The sequence below is a fragment of the Mus caroli genome, unplaced genomic scaffold, assembly GCF_978045245.1.
Source record: "Mus caroli unplaced genomic scaffold, Mus_caroli_1 scaffold_10, whole genome shotgun sequence".
NCBI lineage: Eukaryota > Metazoa > Chordata > Mammalia > Rodentia > Muridae > Mus > Mus caroli.
In genome coordinates, this window is record NW_028227265.1 from 15,701,217 (window position 1) to 15,721,215 (window position 19,999).

Sequence of the window (19,999 nt, forward strand, 5' to 3'; positions counted from 1 at the left end):
CTGCAGTCAGGAGGCTGTGAGCTGCCTGCCGGCTGTGAATGCTAGCAGTAGAACTCCTCCATCCTCAGCAAGAGCAGGGGATTCTTTTTCTTCTCGTTTCTTTTTATTATTATTAATCATTCCATTCATTTACATTTCAAATGATATCCCATTTCCTGGTTACCCTTCCATCATCCCCATCCCACATCCCCCCTCCCCCTCCCTTTTGCCTGTATGAGGGTGTTCCCCCACCTACCCACCCTCTCCCACACCACTACTCCAACAACCCCTTACACTGACTGGGGCATCAAACCTCTCCAGGACCAAGGGCTTCCCTTCCCATTGGAGCAAGAGTATTTTTTTTTTAATTAAATTACTTTTTTGGGGAGGGGGGGCGATTGGATATTTTCTTTATTTACACTTCAAATGTTTTCCCCTTTCCAGGTCTCCCCTTTGGAAACTCCCATCCCATCCCCACTCCCCCACCTACCCACTCCTGTCCTCCCATCCTGGCATTCCCCTACACTGGGGCCTCAGGCCCAAGGGCCTCTCCTCCCACTGATGTCCAATGAGGCTGTTCTCTGCCACATATGTGGCCAGCACCATGGGCCATGTTTATTCTTTGGTTGGTGGTCCAGTCCCCAGGAGCTCAGGAGGGGGGATCAGGCCTGCTGACACTGTTGCTCCCTCCATGGGGCTGCAAACCCCTTTAGCTCTTTCAGTCCCTTCTCCAACTTCTCCACTGGGGACCCCCAGGTTCAGTCCAATGGTTGACAACAAGCATCTGCCTCTGTATTTGTCAGGCTCTGGCAGAGCTTCTCAGGAGACAGCCATATCAAGGCTTCCATCAGCAAGCACCTCCTGACATCCACAATAGTGTCCAGGTTTGGTGTCTGTATATGGGATGGATCCCCAGGTGGAGCAGTCTCTGGATGGCCTTTCCTTTAGTCTCTGCACTCAGCATCTCCCCACCCCTGGGCTTTTTTTTTTTTTTTTTTTTTTTTGTACATTGTGGGATTTTCAGCATCCTTGGTATCTTGGCATTTAGTGTTGATGGGATTGCTTTCTCTCTATTCTCCAAGTTGTAACAAACTGAAATGTCTTCAGGCATTGCCACCTGTCCTAAAAGGAGCAGAATGTATCTCTTCCTGGACTCCTCAGACTCAGTACCCGAATATACCGGGAACAAGGCTGGATACCCATTCATGATTTACACCAGATTATAGAAACAAACTTTCTGATACTTTAACTACAGCCAAGGTCTTAGAAATCACAGTGCAGATTTACTCTGTCACTCTGGGTTTTGTAGCATATTTCCTGGGTCTGGTTTTCATACATGGCCACATTTTATAATCTCAATATTTTTCTAAGCAAGAAAGAAATTACCTAAGTAATAGCTCTCTGTCAGTGGAGTGCAGGAAGGATGCCCCTGGGATTTAAATTAAAACCTTTCTCATATCTATGGAATTGAGAACTCTCCTTATATATGATAGATCGCTGCATGTGGAAATAGCCTATCTCGGTTATAGAGGTTCCAAATGAAAGAATTAATCACTAAACTATTTCCACTCAGTGGAGTTTTGTCATGTTAAATGAGAGCAAGGATAATTGGAACACACTCTCCTCTTCCTCCGGGAGAAGCCACAAATAAACCAAATGGCTATCAGCCCATCCAAGCATGGTTGACTGAGTTCTTCTATACCAGCTCTTAACTGTATTTATTAGAGCAAAGCTCTTTCATTCTCACTCTTCTAACTCGAAGCTACTGGCTTATTTTTCTCTTCCAGCTAAATTCTACCATTTGGTTCTGTCTGTAGCTCTTAACTTGACCTGTTCCATTTCCTCCCTAGCGAAGCAGTAGGTGGTTCCTAGTTCATCGACTGAGCTTCTTTCAAGGATGTGTTTTCTTTAATAAAATAATGAAGTATAGAAGGCTGATTTGTAGCCTCACCAATGCTGTTAGCTTTAAAATGGCTTAAAGACCATCTGACCCTACAACAGCCAATGTCAAGCTGGAGGTATGGCTGCTTCCTCTGTCTAAACAGGTGTTTCTATCTTCCACACCCTGTTTTCTGTGGCATTCTGCTACACCCCAATAGCCTTTCAAAATACTTCTCTAGACCTCTGCTCCCAAGCGCATCCGTTCCAACCTTACATCATCTTTTATTTTTGTCACCAACAGAGACAACAGATTCCACTGAGAGCATTAGCACCCGCTTGGGTATCACATGGACAATGTCAAAGTCAAATTAAGGTCCAACAATTGGCTTAACATTTCTCTTGCTTCTTTATCTACCAAACCACCATGCTATAACGGGGCCTAGGAATATTCCTAGGGATGTCATTCAAAAAAAAAATTAACAGCAACATACTGAGATAGTCTAGAACTTTCCTAAAGCACAAGTCTATTCAGCAAAGAATTATAGAGCGCTCACTCTAGTGCCACCTAGCCCAGGGAGTTTGAGAGGAAGCTAGGGCTTCCAAATAGTCATTGAACTGACAATGGGTCCTGTTTTTCTAGACAGTAATTTCCAGGTTCAGTTATCGACATCAGCAGGGTCTCCTACAAGGTACACTGGTTCCTTTGGAAAACACACATTATAACACATCACGTGCGAGAATTCTCTCTGTCTTAGTTTCCTACCCAGTACTACAGAAGCCAGGCTTGGTGGCACACCTGAAATTGCATCACTGGGGAGGTAGAGTCAGGAAGGTCTGCAATTGAAATTCATCCTTGGCTGTGTAGCAAGTTTGAGATACATGAGGCCTTGTCTCAGAGAGAGAGAGGAAAAGAGGGAAAGGGAGAGAGAGAGAGAGAGAGAAATGGAGAATGGAGGAAGGGAGGAAGAGAGGAAGTGAGGAGAGAGAGAAAATACGAATATAAGAGATTGTAAGAGAAAATGCAGAGGGAATCCTGTTAGATGCATGTGTGCCCATTTGTACACTAACAACTTTCTCCCAGTGATTCTAATAGTCTTATAACCAACAAATACTATAAGCATCTCTGGTCACATTCACTGATGCAAAAACAAAAATATAGTTCTGCTTTATAATACAATATCATGTGGAAGACTTCGTTTTCTGCCTCTATTTTTTGTTTCTAATCACAGAGAACTTACCACTCTGCAGGATGTTATGCAAAAGATTTCTGTTCACTTATCCACACCCTCACGCGAACGCCACAGACATCCAGGTGTGGCCAAGAAGTCCCTCAAACCCACCCACCATTCAGAAGCCATCAGTGGGAAGATTCTTGGTACAAACCCAGCTTGTGCTACCTTTTGAGACCGGGTCTCAAGCAGAATAAAAGGCTGCAGGAGAACGTGCTTGGGTTGGACCATTTGACAGGGAATCTGAACTTCTTGGCAGTCATCGCTTTGACTACTCTTGACTCTATCCCATAATGAAAAACGAAATCTGAGCATTCCGATCATGGGGAGCATAGTGTGGCTTGTAATTTGAGAGAATGACCTATTTAAAATATTTATAGTTTAGCTCATCTATAAAGTCTGAAGAACATTGAGCCAGTTTTTGAAACTGCATGAAATTAAATGCATAGCCCTCTCAGTGCTGAAGGCTGGGTCTCTAACCACTAGACTTACGGGATCTTTCTCCCAGTTCCCGTGTGGTTTGTATCAGTTCCCGTGCACCTGTCTTGCTCAGATAAATGCAATCCTACGTAACAAGGAAGAGAGTCTGGGACAGAATCCAAAGGTCTGGGGTTCAGCCCCACTGTCCCACTGAACTGTGAAACCTTCACTGGCATGCTGAGTGTAGTCTACCTGCCCACCCTTCACTTCATCTGTCTGAAGAGTAGAGAGCTATGAGTCTGAGGCCCCTTTCCAAACTCTGCAGATTGGAAAAGTTACACACTGGATAGCCATTAACCTTACGAATATGGGCAGTCCAAGTGCTGCCAACATTTTAAAACCTCAGAGAGAAAGCCTTAAGCTGAGAATTTGTCTTAATACTCCTTGTAAAGAATATTGGGGCAGTAATAATACAACTTAAGGTTTTCTAACTGCCTAACAAATGATCATTTGAGAAGTCTTGGGGGGATCTGATAGAGCGCCGTGGGGACTACACGTTTAAGCCATTTGCTCCAGAGTGTTTTGAAAAAGGCATAAAAATGTCATTCTGGCCAGGAGACTCTTTCTATGTCTGTGAAGTTCATCCATAGGATCTCAAGAGGATGCTAGAGGATGCTGTGGCATAGAATCTAGCAGTGTTCTATAGCAAGCCTTTTCCTATGGAGACAAAGAATTTTAATCACATCAATGTATTAACCTTGAGTCTCCTTTCATGTTACCTGCTGGTAGTGGATTTTTCTATGAAGCAGTCCATGGTGGAGTATTAGCTCTGGAGAAAGCTATGGATTGGGAGAGCAAAAAGAAAGTACTTGTGTCAGAGTAGACTAGCTGAGAGGTTAGCGTTTGGTGGGAACAGTACTAATTTGCAGTTGCCTGCTTTCTCCATTTTTTCCTCTTGGCCTTTGCCGATCTGGATTTGCTCTCTAAGATGTGAAGAGGTTAGTGTTGAGATTGCATTAATTCACATCCTTATCAGACTCTCAGCCTGGGAGCCGCGTTCCCCTTCTCTTTGTGCTTGGCAGGAAAGCAGCAGGCCACCAAAGTTAAAAGGTGATTATGCTGGTGACCACCAGGCTGTGTCTCCCACTCAGAGTGGAGAATCGATTGGAATTAAACAGCCCAGTGTAGGAAGATAACCAGTGTGCTAGCTTCAGGCTGGAGTATGTGGCAAAGATGATCTTCTCTTCCTTCCTCGTGCCATGGTTTTCATGGCCGCAAGTGCATGAGAACCGCAGGAAGATGTTTAGGATATGATGGAAAGTCAGGGTAGGGAGCCTGGAGATACAGGGCGGATCTGTACTTGAAGTTTTAGATGCCAGCGCAGACAGTGTGAGTATGTGGTACCAAAAACTCTGTTGCAGAGACTATCTAACTGTGTGACCACAGAGTCTCTGACACATGAAGTATCAAGATTAGTTTTGTCATCAGTTGTTCAAGTTCTAAAACATAAAAATTGGGTCAGAGAGAGGAAATGAGTTTGGTTTTATGTGCCAGTTACAATTAAATACAGCAGTAGCTGCCTTCCAGTATGATGAAAATGATATGGCAATTATTGAGGCCATATTAAGTCCCTGTGAAAACAAAAAACAAAAAAAAAAAAAAAAGAAAAGGAGCTCTGTGATTGATTAGTTATGTCTGCATAGTAGCAGGAAGTAACCAGACATGGGGCATATGTTTCCAATTGTGTAAGAAGCTAGATATAAGTGCCCATAGCACGACGATGCTCTCCTCAATTGTCCCTTCCTGTGTTATTGCACGTGGCTGAGAGTGGAGTGCTTAGTGCTGAAATTCTTGAATTCTGCTTTTAGGCCTCAGTATGGTGGCAAGTACTGTCCAGGATCTAGCCGCATCTACAAGCTGTGCAACGTTAACCCTTGTCATGAGAATAGCTTGGATTTCCGTGCCCAGCAGTGTGCAGAGTATAACAACAAGCCCTTCCGGGGATGGTTGTACCGTTGGAAACCCTATACAAAAGTGGAAGGTAACTCATTCGGTCACTGTGACACTCTGCTGTCTTACTGTAGATAGTATGTAAATTCACTACACAGTTTCCATGCTTATTTTCTGTTTCTGAGGCTTGTCCTGATTTGGTGTTTTATCAATTTTCATAGGTGTTCTTTATTTTTGCACAGTCTTTTTTTTCTTTTTCCTCTCAAGAAGAAACCTATTGTCTGTCTGTGAGCGAGAGGATCTGTTTGTTTGGAATAGACTTACATTTCTAAATGTACCGTTGACAGCTTGGTGGTTTTCGTCTCCCAGGGATGTTAATTGAAATTGGTATGAGTTGTCCAGACTGAAAACTCATGAAACCATATACATATGCCCTACAGACAGAATATTTAGGAAAAGACATGTTAGATTATTGAAATAACAGGAAGATTTTTTTTTTTTTGGTAAAAAGGATATATCTCTGCACACACAGAATGAATAAAAAGTTATTCAGAACTTTTCATATTTATTATAACTGAAAGTTATAGCTTGCTTTTGACTTTGAAACACATGAGAGAGGTGTTTTGAGATGATGTATCATTCTTTAGATGAAACTAACCTAGAATTTAATATATATCCCAGGCTGAGTTATGTAGCCCAGATTGACCTTGAACTCTTGGCAATCCTCTTGCCTCAGCCTCTTGAGTGTCAGGACTATATGTGTGAGCCACCATGCCTAGATGCATTTGACTTTTTAAAATTAACAAAACATTTGTTTCCGTTGCCATGGGAATGCTGATATCCTTTCTATTACCCATGCTGAGTAAGCCATCACTAGTCCATGTGTTTCTTGGCATCTTTGTAGTGTCCGTATTTATCAGATCTCATCCTTACTTTCTTGAGGAAGGATTTTCAGGACTCTTGGTTGCATACATGTAGAAGGGGACAGGTGTGACAATTTTGACAATTGATGGCTGTCCCTGTTCTAAAAAAATCCAAACCTGTGTTGTTGGTTGGCATCAGGAGAGCTACTGTACATAAAGAGCCATGGTGAACAGACCCACCTGGCCTGACATTAAGAACAGATGGCACATCTTTGAACAATACCAATTTCCAGTCTCGAGTTTACTTTAGTCATTTGTTTCTTCATGTATTCATTTATATATTATTTTTATAAGAACTTAGGGTCTAGGGGAGGAAACCTTGGCACATCTTCAACATTTTTTGTTTCCACAGCATCCAAGAAGGCTATGTAGTCTATACTTAAAGGCCAGGGATTTGTTTTGCCTTGTTTTATGATACAGGGTATCACTCTGTAGCCAAGGCTAATCTGGAATTCCCAGTCTTCCAGTTTTAACCTCAATCCTGGGATGACAGATGTGTGTTACCATACCCAGCTTTAATAGCTATAACATTTGGAATGAATGAATGAATATTAGTTGTCCAAAGGGGACATGTGATCCCTGTGTAAGTGATAAGTTCTCTATCACTATAGGTATTCCATAAAGAATTGAGTAATGATATCACTATAGGCATTCTATAAAGGATTGAGTAATGATCAGAGAAAGATGCTACACAGATGGGATAGGTCAAATTACTCTATTCTAGCACCTAAAACTGCATTTTCTCTTACACACACACTCTCTCTCTCTCTCTCTCTCTCACACACACACACACACACACACACACACACACACACACACACACAGACACACACACACACACACACACTCCTACAACCCCATGTCTCTCATATATAGTTCTTTCTTTAAAACCCTGTGTCATTCTCTTTGCTGTCTGTCTGTCCTTTGACTTTTTATGTGTTCTTTGACCTTCACACATGATTTGTTTCATCATATGCAGCACTAATGCAGTCTGTTGTTAACTCACTGAGTTCTGTGCTGAAATTGTAAACAGAAGCTAAAAAGTCTGTAGCTGGGAAAATGCTTTGGGCTTCACTGAAACTTCACTATTGCATTACAGACTTTGCTAACAAGGGACCATGCTGTTTGAGTCACTTGTTTTATGAGAATTTGCTGCCTTGGGGACGAATGTCTCCACAGGGTGAGACAGCACGGTTAAGTCTTTTGTTTTTGCCTTCTTCTGGGTATGACACTTAGAATCAGAGGATACTGACCACTATTTGAAAATCTGGCACATTCCTACCATTTATGAACAGAAGACCAGATGGACTCATTTGCTTTTCATTGCTCGGGTAAACACCCTACCAAAAGAAACCCAGCTGAGAGGAGGATCCACTTCTTCTTATACTTCCAGATCCCGAGCCATCCTCCAGGGAAGTCAGGGCAGGAACTCAAGGAGAAGCCACAGAGGAACACTTTCTACTGACTCTCTCTAGTTCGTGCTCAGCTAGTTTTCTTATATTGCCTAGATCTACTTGCCTGGGGGAATGGTGCTGCCCACAGTGGGCTAGGCCCTCCCATATCAATCATCAATCAAGACACTCTCTAGAAGACATGACTATGGGCCAATATGATCTGAGCAACTCTAAAGTTGAGGTTTCCTCCTTCCAGGTGGCTCTAGATGGTGTGAATTTCATGCTAAAAAGTAAGTAGCATAAAGCAGAAATCAGAAGTCAGCTTGGGACTACGTAGTGGGGGTGTCTCAAAACCAAAGCCAAACCAAAAGAACAGGGGAAGGCTCTGACATAAATGAAGAACTTTCCATGAGCAGTAAACTTAAAAAAAAAAAAACACTCTTTTTTTTTATTATTTTTAAAAGGCAAGTTTGTGCCTGGAGATCTATAATAGAAAAAAAATGAACAAATGAAAGACCAAAAGCTAAGCAAATAATAAGCTTTTATTAGAACTTTTTAATTCCTGAGAGTAATACAGAAGAAACACACACACACACACATGATCCACCTCCCCCTTAATCTCATTTATAGAACTTAGAATGTATTAAATAAAGTTGTTATTTGAAAAATAAAGACACTGTAGTTGAAAGAAAACCACTTTATCCACCCACACATCTACACATTTTAACCACAGTAATATATTTTGTCTCACATGTAAGTTTTAAGTCTGCCTTCTATTGAAGGGTTTTGTAAAACAGGACTGTTTGTGAACTGTTTATACATCTGTGTGAAACTGTTGTTAGGGATATCACTCAGTGTCGCCTACAGAAGGTCCCATGTGAGAAACGTCATCTGGAGCTGCTGGCCAAGGATGGCTGTCTCTATCGCACGCATTGGCTTGCTTTCTCCTTCCAGATAACAAGAGTTCTATAACTATACTTTTTTCTTTTTCCTATGATACTAGAAATCTCCCAGGGGCTCAATGGTCAAAAAAGTACTGATTTTTGCCTTTAGAATTAGCTTCTCTGTTTTTTCTGTTTGTGACATTTTGACTCGATATCTTTTATAAACATTGTAGACCACATGGTTTTGTTTTTGAAGTATGTCGATCTATAATACCTTTTTACAGACTGTATAAGTTTCTGAGGGGATCGAGTCCCAAACCAAATCACTAGACTATAACCTGAGGGGGCTGGAGAGATGGCTCAGTGGTTAAGAGCACTGGCTGCTCTTCCAAAGATCCTGAGTTCAATTCCCAGCAACCATGTGGTGGCTCACAACCATCTGTAATGGGATCCTATGCCCTCTTCTGGTGTGTCTGAAGAGAACAATAGTGTACTCATATATATAAATAAATAAATCTTTTAAAAAAGTCTATAACCTGAACTATTTGTAAAAATGAAAATTTAATTAAGACACAGAGATATCCCTTTACCTCTCTGCTGCTACTCATCAACTGCAGGGACTACAAAGTTTGGAATATTTACAGTCCAGGGAAGCTGTTGCATAACCCAGCAACCCTGTATGTGGTTTTGATTCCTATAGATTATGAATACCAAATTCTTAGGTGCCAAGCCAGGCATGATGACAGTCTTTTAATCTCAGGGCTTGAGAGGTAGAGGCAGGTTGAGGCCTGTGAGTTTGGGGCCAGCCTGCTCTACACAGGCACTTCCAGGTTAGCCATGACTGCATAGTGAAATTCTCAAACAAAACAAAATTGCCCACGATTCTTTGATATCAATATTTAATTGGCTTTGTGTGGGCTCTCAAATGGGATTTGTCTTTTGAAAGACATGCGGTCTTCTGTGCACATCCACGGTCATTCTTACAAACAAAATTATATAGAATGCTAGCTACTTTGCTCACAATCGCTATCCAAGTTGATTTAATTGCTCTCTCTGGTGGCCACACTGTTCTGCACCCAAGCTAGTTTTGATCCTGTCCTTTGATCTCTCTGCTTCTAGAGGAAGATCGATGTAAACTCTACTGCAAGGCGGAGAACTTCGAGTTTTTCTTTGCCATGTCTGGCAAGGTGAAAGATGGGACGCCTTGTTCCCCACACAGAAATGACGTCTGCATCGACGGGATTTGTGAAGTAAGAGGACATTTCTGCCCCAGGATGTGCAGTCAGGCTGATGTCTCTTCGAGTGCCGTGAGGATGATTGAGAGAGTCCCTACAATGCACATAGGGAAGATGGGTCAGGCATCCAGCTGAGCTGTGCACCTTCGAGCCCCTCTCTAACTTTCACAAGACCCCTTCATGTTCTGTTTTCATCCACTTCTAGGCATAGAGAATGTGTGTAAGTTACAGCCACTTTTGTGCTGCTCTAAAAACTAAAGACAGAAATGACAGTGATGTCTCAATGCCTGTACTAAGCATATTTGCCAAGCAGTAGAACCTCAGAAGTGCAGTGGGAACAGAGCTGTCCTCTCTTTACAGTTCATGTCTTTGGGGACTCACTTTCCATTGCACCTAAACTTCATTAAGAGCATTTCATCCTTTTCCAGGATGTGTGTGTGTGTGTGTGTGTGTGTGTGTGTCTTCATGTGTGTCTATGTGTGCTATATATAGCACACATACTTCTGCTTATTTTTATGCATATGGGTAGTTTCTCATGGGTGCATATATGTGTTTGCACATATGTATAGACATGTGTGGGTACATGCCTGTTTATGTTTGTGTGTATATATGTATACATGTGTATATATGCACAGAGAGAGTCTGAATGTGTTCAGCTCAGCATTTTTATGCTTCATTCAGACAATTGGCCTGGAAATCTGGTAACAGCCCATGACTCTTTATTCTCGTTTCCAAGAGCTAGAGTCTAAGCCTCAGATCCATCCTGCAATTTGATCACCTATGCATTTGCTGACAGAGGAAGAGTCACTTTGCTTGGGGGGAAAGGTGACCACCAGTAGATCACCGGTAGCCCAGTGGTTGACTCCACACTTCTGTGTGCATAAGATCAGCACTCATTAGAACCAGCAGGTTAAAACAACAATAATATACCAGAGAAAGAAGACATGAAGGTGGGAGGAGATGTCTTGGAGACTTCCAGGAGAATGGGAGGGGGAGGGGCTATATATGAACAAAATACATTGTATGCATGAGGAAGTCTTTGAGCCCTAGTGTGACTGAAGGCTCTGGCTTTCACCTTAGCAGAGCTGCCCAACCCACACCTGTTAGTCTTCATAACTAGGTTTGCTTATCTTTGATTCTTCCCCACTTTTCTTCATTATAGCCGGTGGGATGTGACCATGAACTTGGCTCTAAGGCAGTGTCTGATGCATGTGGTGTTTGCAAAGGCGATAACTCAACTTGCAAGTTTTATAAGGGCCTGTACCTCAGTCAGCACAAAGCAAACGGTAAGAGCCACTTCCATCCCCTTGATGCTCCTGGCAGTGTCCCATTTCTGCCTCTGAATGGGGACCCTAGCTCACCTGACACTAGTGGTAGCTCTTGTCATAGGGTAAGGTTCTTAGGACCTATGGGTGAGCGGTTTCATCTATGCATTGTACCTGAGTAGGGCCACAAAATGGCTCATCAGAGGATGGCAATTGCCACCAAGCCTGACAACATGAGTTTGAACCCCAGAACCCAAGGTGGAGGAGTTGGGGGAAGAATTGACTCTCCAAAGTTGTCCTCTGACCTCTTCATGCATGCTGTGACACATAGGTACACACAGAAACACATGCACTCATGTGTGCATGCAGAAGCACACATACTGGAAGAGAGGGAGGGAAGGGGAGAGAGAGAGGGAGAGGGAGAGGGAGAGAGAGAGAGAGAGAGAGAGAGAAAGAAAATCTCAAAAACAGAAAAAGAAATTATTTGTCTTTTCACTAGATTAAATAGAATTGACTAGTCTCAAAGGCCCCATCAAAATGGTCACTGCACGTCCATTTACCATTCCCCAATCTACAGTGTTAAACGTGGAATATTCCTCTGTGTGCTTTTAGAGTATTACCCTGTGGTCACCATCCCCGCTGGGGCCCGAAGCATTGAGATTCAGGAGTTGCAGCTTTCTTCCAGCTATCTTGCTGTTCGAAGCCTCAGTCACAAGTATTACCTCACAGGGGGCTGGAGCATCGACTGGCCAGGGGACTTCACCTTCGCAGGGACCACGTTTGAATACCAGCGTTCCTTTAACCGCCCTGAACGACTGTATGCACCAGGACCCACGAATGAGACGCTGGTCTTTGAAGTAAGTTTGATTCTGAGGCTAGTGCCTCCTGTGTCATGGCGACAACTTGAGCATATTCAGAAGACTCTCATTCAGTCATTTCCTGATAGGCAGCCTTTCAGAGTGCATGGAGGAAAGGGTAGTTAGTGTCTCTACTTAGAAGGTTTTCATATTTAAATGGGAGTCTTCTTCTGCTTCACCTGCCTAGGAGTACCCAGGAATGCAAAAGTAATACTCATTAGATGATTCTGTGTTGTGTCCACCAGCCATTCGGTGAGCCCATTGTAGCTATTTCTAACATTGTCAGCTGGCCCAGGAGGAGGCTTTTTAGTAGAGAAAATGCTGACCTGGGTGTCAGCAGGCATTCAGTCATAATTTTGTAGGTTGTAGCTTCCCCCCACCCCGAGATTTAAAACAAGAAAGAAAAACATATGAATGGACAATAGAAGCAATGAGCACAGCCAACATTTCTCTAGATACATATGCACATGACCACATCCAAGATGCTGAGAAAAGCCAAGCCATTCACATGATAAACCTTCTCAAGGAAAACCTGTTCCAGTTGACCTAGAAAGGTGCAGAAGCTCTGGGAACAGGAAACTGGGCTGTGCAGGCACAGTTGCTACTCAAATGAGTTTTAAAACATTTTGTTGGCGCTAAGAATTGGCCTTGTATATGCCAGGCATGGACTTTACCTATGTCCCTCAGCCCCAGCCCTTTGTCTGCACTTGAATCAGCAGGATCATTGAAATATACCCAACAGACACAAATCAGTGGCAACTAGAAGGTCACTATGAATGCTGAGTATTAAGACGGGTGCCAGGAGCCTGGCTGATGACCTCTGTCTAGGACTCTATTTCATTCTAGCTGCCTGGTGCTGTAGTTAAGCTATTTGCATGGACTGTGTCCTTGGCCTGCTCAGGAAGCGTCTCTGCGCTTGCTCCTTCAGAACACTGTGTCTCCATCCTCTTGGGATACTTTGGCCAAGTTTGTGATCAACAAAGCTCTTTCCAGGGGCAGATTCTTCCTCTGTATAAACTGAAGCTTCCTGTTCGTTTTCCTGCTTCCTGGATCAGCTGGACGAGATCTATTGGAGAAAAGTGGGTGGTGACTGGGTGTAGCCTCTGGCGGGTCCTTGGTGAAAGTGGCGGAAAAAGGCGAAAAGATTATTCTTGCCCTGTGTGGGAGTTGGGATGCAGTGTGTGATAAGCTATTCTGGGTGAATTTACATGACATTTTGATGGTTCCTGAATGGATTCCTAGATTTACCAGAACCCCAGAAGATTGAAAAGTGAAAATAGCACTGTTTGAAGCTGTTATTGAGGTCTTCTACATTTTACACTCTGAGCATCTACTTGGTTCCTCACTTAACTGTAAATGAATTCAGGTATATAGCTGGGGATACAATGGTAAATGAGAAAAGAAAAGAATAGAAAAAAAAGAAAAGGAAGGGGAAAGAAAAGAGGAAGAGGAAGAGGAAGAGGAAGAGGAAGAGGAAGAAGAAGAAGAAGAAGAAGAAGAAGAAGAAGAAGAAGAAGAAGAAGAAGAAGAAGAAGAAGAAGAAGAAGAAGAAGAAGAGGAGGAGGAGGAAGGAAAGAAAAGGGAAAAGGATAGGGAAAAAGAAAAAAGAAGAGAAAAGAAGAGAAAAGGAAAGGAAAGGAAAGGAAAGGAAAGGAAAGGAAAGGAAAGGAAAGGAAAGGAAAGGAAAGGAAAGGAAAGGAAAGGAAAGGAAAGGAAAGGAAAGGAAAGGAAAGGAACAAGCTAGCAACCCTCCCTGGAATTATAAAACTTAGCATACTGGAAAGTCTAGAGCAGCGTTGTACTAATATATCAATGAACACAGATTTTGGCAAGCTCCCTGGAGGAAAATAAATCTAAAGGAAGAAAACAGAGACCGTCTCTGGATTTACGGGTTGGTAGAGAAGAGCCATCTTATATGATAACTGAAGGACCAGCCAGGTGAAGTGTGCAGGGATTTCAAGACAGGAACTCGTTAAGGATGAAGTGAATGCCCCAGACTGAGAAGTTGTCCTGAGGCATGGGGATGGGTGTGGGTGCTGAGCACAGGTGACATTCTCACCCACAGTGAGGAGCACAGAATTCATGCTAAGTCGGTGTCCAGATCTTACTGAGGTGGGTGTGTTAAAAAACTCACTTCAGCTGCTGGATGGAAACATGATTTGGAGGACACAAAGTGAACAGAGAGACAATGGAAATGGATTCATCTTTAATTCCAGATAAGAAGTGCTAAAAACTGACTCTGGGGGTGTGAACATGAAGGGATTGGACTTGCTTGTAGTATAAATGTAGATAGAAAGTAGGAAGGAAGGTTCTAGAGATACCTGGGATATGGACTTTGAGGGAGAAGACAATATTGAGAATGAGCATTGGCCTCTTATTTGAGTCTTTGGTGGATGTTTTTACTATTATAGCAACCTTGACGGTACCTTGTAGTGGTGCTAGGGATGGAGGGGGACTTCCTTTTTAGCCCCCTGTTCTTTAAGATGCATCTTCAGTATTGATGCAGCAGTGGAAAGTCAGTGAGTGGGGTGTGCATTAAAATACCCACAGCAGCATTGGAAGGAGTGTGTATCAGATTATGAAAACTCTAGATGTGATACCGTAATGTAAACTGATAAACCACAGGGCACAGGCTGCCTCTTGGGGATAGCCAAATCATTGCCTTATCAAGATTATGTCTCACCATAGGGTACAGGTCCCAGTTTTTGCTGAAGGGGGAGAGGGGTCTTGGGAATAGCCAAATCATCGCTTTATAAGACTATGTCTCACAAAGACACTATTGAACTACAATTGACACCACTGATGAGCTGGCACAAAAAGTACCCCCCCACACACACTCTTCCTCCTAAGTCCTTCCAGATGAACCCTATTTCCTACCCTCCAAATTTAGGGCTCTCTCTTTTTTAAATAACCCATTTGAATAAGATTTGTGCCATGCATAGATTATGATTTATGTCGCTGTGTTATTTATTTTTGAGATTAATTTGATTTCAATATTCCTCCATTCCCTTTCTTCCCTCCAAACTCTCCCATATACCCCCCACACCCCAGCCTCTTTCAGATTCATGGCCTCTCTTTCCACTAATTGTTATTACCTGCCTTTATATTCCTGAATGTAACCTGTTCAGTCTGAATCATGCTACTTGAATATATATTTTCAGGGCTGTTTGGCACTGGATAACCACTTGGTGTGGTCTTCCATGGGGAAGACCACCTCTCCCATCCCCAATTTTCAGTTTTCTATAGTTCTTTGTGTAGGGTTAAGACCTCATGGGCTTTTCTCTATCTACATTGGTATTATCCATTGGCGTCATCCTTGATCAGTTCACATTTGAGCAATTGTGCTGGTGAGAACTAATGCATGTGGCTTGTGCCATGCCTAGGAGACACAAGCTCATAGTAAACTCCCTAAGCTCCTGACCCTTACGGTCTTTCCACTTTCTCTTCCAGAATGTTCCCCAAGCCATATGAACAGTAGTGTTTTACAGATGTATCCACTGCGACTGGGCTTCACAATCTTGTATTTTGATTGGTTCTGACTTTCTATAATGGCCTCTGTTGGTTGCATAGAAAAGTTTTCTTGATGAGGGATGAAGACTATGTTTATCTGTGGGTATAAAGATGAATGTTTATGGATTTCCATTAGGGATTAGACTGGTTTAGTAAATTTGTGGCTTTCTCCTCCAGTAGCCATTACTTCCATATAAAGATTATATTTTGGTAGAATAGTTGGTAGTGCAAAGTATAGAAGATCTTCAACATTGTCCAGAGTTGATCAATGTTTTGATTTTATAATCGTCATAGCTGAAGACACCACTTCACATAAATATGTAGGACAACATTTCAAAAGTATAACTAGGTCCAGTTTAGAAACTGTCGGAAACTGGCCTAATCACAAGCTAAGGTATGGTACCTTGACCTATGGCTCCTTTGGTTGCTTCAGAAGGCCATTGATTTATTGCTAAGCAAATTTTCATAGGCCAAATGTGACTGAAAACAAAAGGAGGAAACCAGTTTAAATGGCTCTCAGGGCATTTTCCATGAGCAACCAGGAGCTAGGATGGGTCACTCCCAGTGAGAAATGGTCTTTTTACTTCTTCAAGACCAGCAAACATTTTTTTACTTCATTTCTCTCTGCAATTTAGTTCATAAGCACAAAACGGTCCCAGTTTTTCACAGTCCTGTTTGTAATTGAAGCTCAGCTGCCCCTAAACAGATCCACTCAGCAGAAAAGCCACAACAGAGAAATAAGAGGAGAAATGGCAGCTAGTGAGAGTGGACTGACTGAGCCTTCCTTTTGACTGTGAAGCCTGACTGTCCCAAGGTGGACAATGATCAAGTTAAGCAGACATTTGATACACTGTTGCTAAGCATGGTGGACACTGATCAAGTTAAGCAGACCTTTGATACACTGTTGCTAAGCACTATGTCAGCCTCGGCCCAGCCTCTTTATGCTGCCTTGCATACTATCACCACAGCTCATTCAGCTGCATCATTTAACCCTGACAAAGGACTACACACCATTTGGCTTCTTCAGAGGGTACAAGATTCTAACCAGTAACTAAAAAGGACTTTTGAGATATATTTTTATGACTACAAATGTTTTTATCTACATGTATGGCTGTACACCATGTGTATGCCTGGTGCCCGGCGAGGCCAGAAGAAGGGAACTGATCTCCTGAGACAGGAGTTACAGATGGTGTGAGCCACCATGTGGGTGCTGGCAATCAAACCCAGGTCCTCTGCAAGAGTAGCCAGTGCTCTTAAAGGCCGAGCCACTCCTCCAGTCTTTCAAAAGTAATTTTCAAGGAAATGGGGATGGAGTTCCCTAAAACTGGTCAGATTCCTCCATCATTATGTTCCTCAACACAAAGGGCTCCTTAAACAGTAACAGCCGCCTATCAGGACAATGTTGAATAGAATGTATTTGAATAAAGTCATATAAATGTGTGCTGTATGTTCAGTGGAGTGTGTATCATATTCTTAAAAGTATTTTTAAGTGTGTGTGTGTGTGTGTGTGCACGTGTGCGCGCTTGGGAGCATGCATACTACAGTGCATGTGTGGATATCAGAGGACCTCAGGTGTCAGGTCTCTCCTTTGAACCCAGGTCATTAGGTTTGGTCACAAGCACCTTTGTCCTCGGAGCTAGCTCACCTGCCCTGCAAAATAACCTCTAGTACACATCAAGAAAACTGTAGACTACAGGAATATTTGTGACCGTTAAGCATTATAGAGTCACCATCAATGAAGCCAAATTACATTTCCTTGGTGTTTTGCTTCCAAAGCCTTACATTATGATCCTGTTCTGCGGCTACATTCAACGAAGCTTGATGTAGCAGGCTGGAAATATAATCTGACAGACAAGCTACCCCCATTGTAACTTCTATGGCCAAATAGACATACCCTGATTTTTAGAGCAAGTATGGATTAATTTTAAATGTATGAATATACATGAAGCTTAAAAATAAATCAGATAACCTGATATTATATTTGTTTGAACTTTTTAAAGAATCTGGGTGATTTGAGTCTTTTTGTTTACATAGAGTATCCTCAAATTTCTGGCTAGTTTTTTTTTTTTTTAAAGATTTATTTATTGATTATATGTAAGTACACTGTAGCTGTCTTCAGACACTCCAGAAGAGGGAGTCAGATCTCGTTTCGGATGGTTGTGAGCCACCATGTGGTTGCTGGGATTTGAACCCTGGACCTTTGGAAGAGCAGTCGGGTGCTCTTATCCACTGAGCCATCTCACCAGCCCGTGGCTAGTTTTTTATCTGTTTTTTTTTTTAAAGATTTATTGATTTATGTCTTTTATATATCTGAATGTTCTGTCTGCATGCATGCCTGTATGCCAGAAGAGGGCATCAGAGCCCATTATAAATGGCTGTAAGTCATCACGTGGGTACTGGGAATTGAACTTGGGACCTCTAAATGAGTAGTCAGGGCTCTTAACCCCTGAGCCAATCTCTCCAGCCTCAGTTTTCTGGTTAGTTTTAATCACACTTAATTCTCTCCAAAACTGATGACCTAGGGTTTTTTTTTTTTTTAATTTTTTTTAAACTTAAAATTGTATTAAGTCAGGCTCAGGAGATGGCTCAGTAGGTAAACTGTTTGTTGTCAGGACCTAATTAGAGTTCCCCTGACCCTTCATGAGGCTGAGTGTGATGATGACTGTCTGTAACCCAGAGGCTTCTACAGCCAGATTGTAGAGAGAGGCGAGAGGATCCCTGGAAGTTTGTAGACCAACCACCTTGGCAGACGCAAGGGCAAACTAGAGACTGTCTCAAACAAGGTTCAACAGCAAGGACCAGCTCCAGTGGTTGTCCTCTGACCTCCACATGTGTATCACGGCTTCAGCATCACTGTGCCCATACAAACACGAAGGGCAGAGAAAGAGAGAGAGAGAGTAACAGAGACAGAGACAGAGAGACAAAGGGAATGAGAGAAGAGAGGGAGGGAGGGAGGGAGAGAGACAGACAGAGACAGAGAAAGGCAATGTCAGAGAGAGACAGTGACGGAGAAATTATAATAACTAATAAATTATATTTTCCTAAAGTAGACTTTATCTTAATGTCCAAGTGATCCATGGCATTATTCTTTAAAGGGAGTTAAATAAAGTTCACTTTCCTTTCCATACAAAGACGATGAGTTGAACCAAAATGGAGACGTTGGGAGCCAAAAATATGTTCACTCCAATATAAAAATGTTGAATATGTTTTACAATCCTGTGGGATGCTGAAATCAGAATGTGGGAACGCAGCAAAAAGAAAAATGCTGTTCCATCCTCAGAAACAAGTCTATGGACAGCATTTCTGGCCTTGCATACGTCTCCGTTCTGGTTACAATGTGAAATTCAGCAGAAAGCTGTATTTGCCAGACACTCAAGGGCAGCCCTGTAAGAATGATGCCTCTCTTTCTTATCCTCTCATGTGCACTATGTCAAAACCTGGCAAGGTCCTAGCAATGCCCCATCATTCAACCACCTTGGGATGCATTGGTTCCCATGACTATCATCAAAGAGACCGGTCCCTCTTGATGTCTAACATTTTATATGTTTTAATTATATTTTTAGAAATCAGATTTTTAATTTTAAAAACATTAAATACCCGCTGGCACCCATTCAATACCTAGGTCTATCTTAGATACTAAAGTTGCACTAGGGGTTAAAAATGCAAACTATATTGCCCAAATTTGATGATTCAAGTCTTTTCAAATACTTATTTATTCGTTGACTGTTGCTAACACATGTATGACATATCTTGATCCTATCCTCCATCTAAATTGGACCCCACATGGAAAACATGCGCCTCCCTTGGCTCTTGACGTCCTCTTCTTTTTTAAAGGTGTTATAACCCATTATGAATTTGTCTTTTAAAAGCAATACTTTTGTGTCTATTCTTTGAAAATGCCATACCTGTCTATAGTACAGTGCCATGGTATCCACCCATCATTCCATACATCCCTCCAGCTTGCCCCAGTGCCCACATCTTATCTTCATCACAGCTCCATGTCTTACCTTTTTTCTGTTATTAATAACCCCAAGTCCAGTTGGTGATGCCCATATGTATGCAGATGTGGGACCATCCGCTAGGATGCGGGCGACCTGCCAGTGGGCTCACACTAAAAGCTGAGGGACTCTGCCCCTCAGCCACCATCAGCTGCTAAGAAGTGTAAGGAATAGATCTTTGGATCCTCTACCTGTGGAGAGCATCATGGGTAAGATAGAAAATGGCTATGGTACTAAGTCGGTGATCAGGCTTAATGGCTCCTGTGTGACATTAAATGGATCACTAAGATTTCCTGGGTGTTCTTTTGATACCCGAATCCCAACTTTATCGTATGGTGACTATTTCTCTTTGTAGCTTTTCACCACTGACACAGTATGTAGAACATACTAGAATACTAGGAGAAAAATTTTAAAGTGTGGAGCAAACACTAACATGTGATAAAACTTATGGGGTTTTTTTTTGTTTTGTTTTGA

At 42.4% G+C, this 19,999-nt stretch overlaps 1 protein-coding gene across 3 annotated transcripts in view; it reads left to right on the plus strand.

Moving 5' to 3' along the window:
* The window catches only part of Adamts18 (ADAM metallopeptidase with thrombospondin type 1 motif 18), a 155,421-nt gene that overhangs the window by 108,141 nt on the left and 27,281 nt on the right, over window positions 1-19,999 (plus strand). For all 3 annotated transcript variants that reach the window (XM_085844260.1, XM_021170369.3, XM_085844261.1), the window contains 4 exons: window positions 5,378-5,550; window positions 9,780-9,910; window positions 11,058-11,181; window positions 11,773-12,017. In XM_085844260.1, the coding sequence (XP_085700386.1) occupies window positions 5,378-5,550; window positions 9,780-9,910; window positions 11,058-11,181; window positions 11,773-12,017 (673 nt within the window). The remainder of the gene's footprint in view (window positions 1-5,377; window positions 5,551-9,779; window positions 9,911-11,057; window positions 11,182-11,772; window positions 12,018-19,999) is intronic.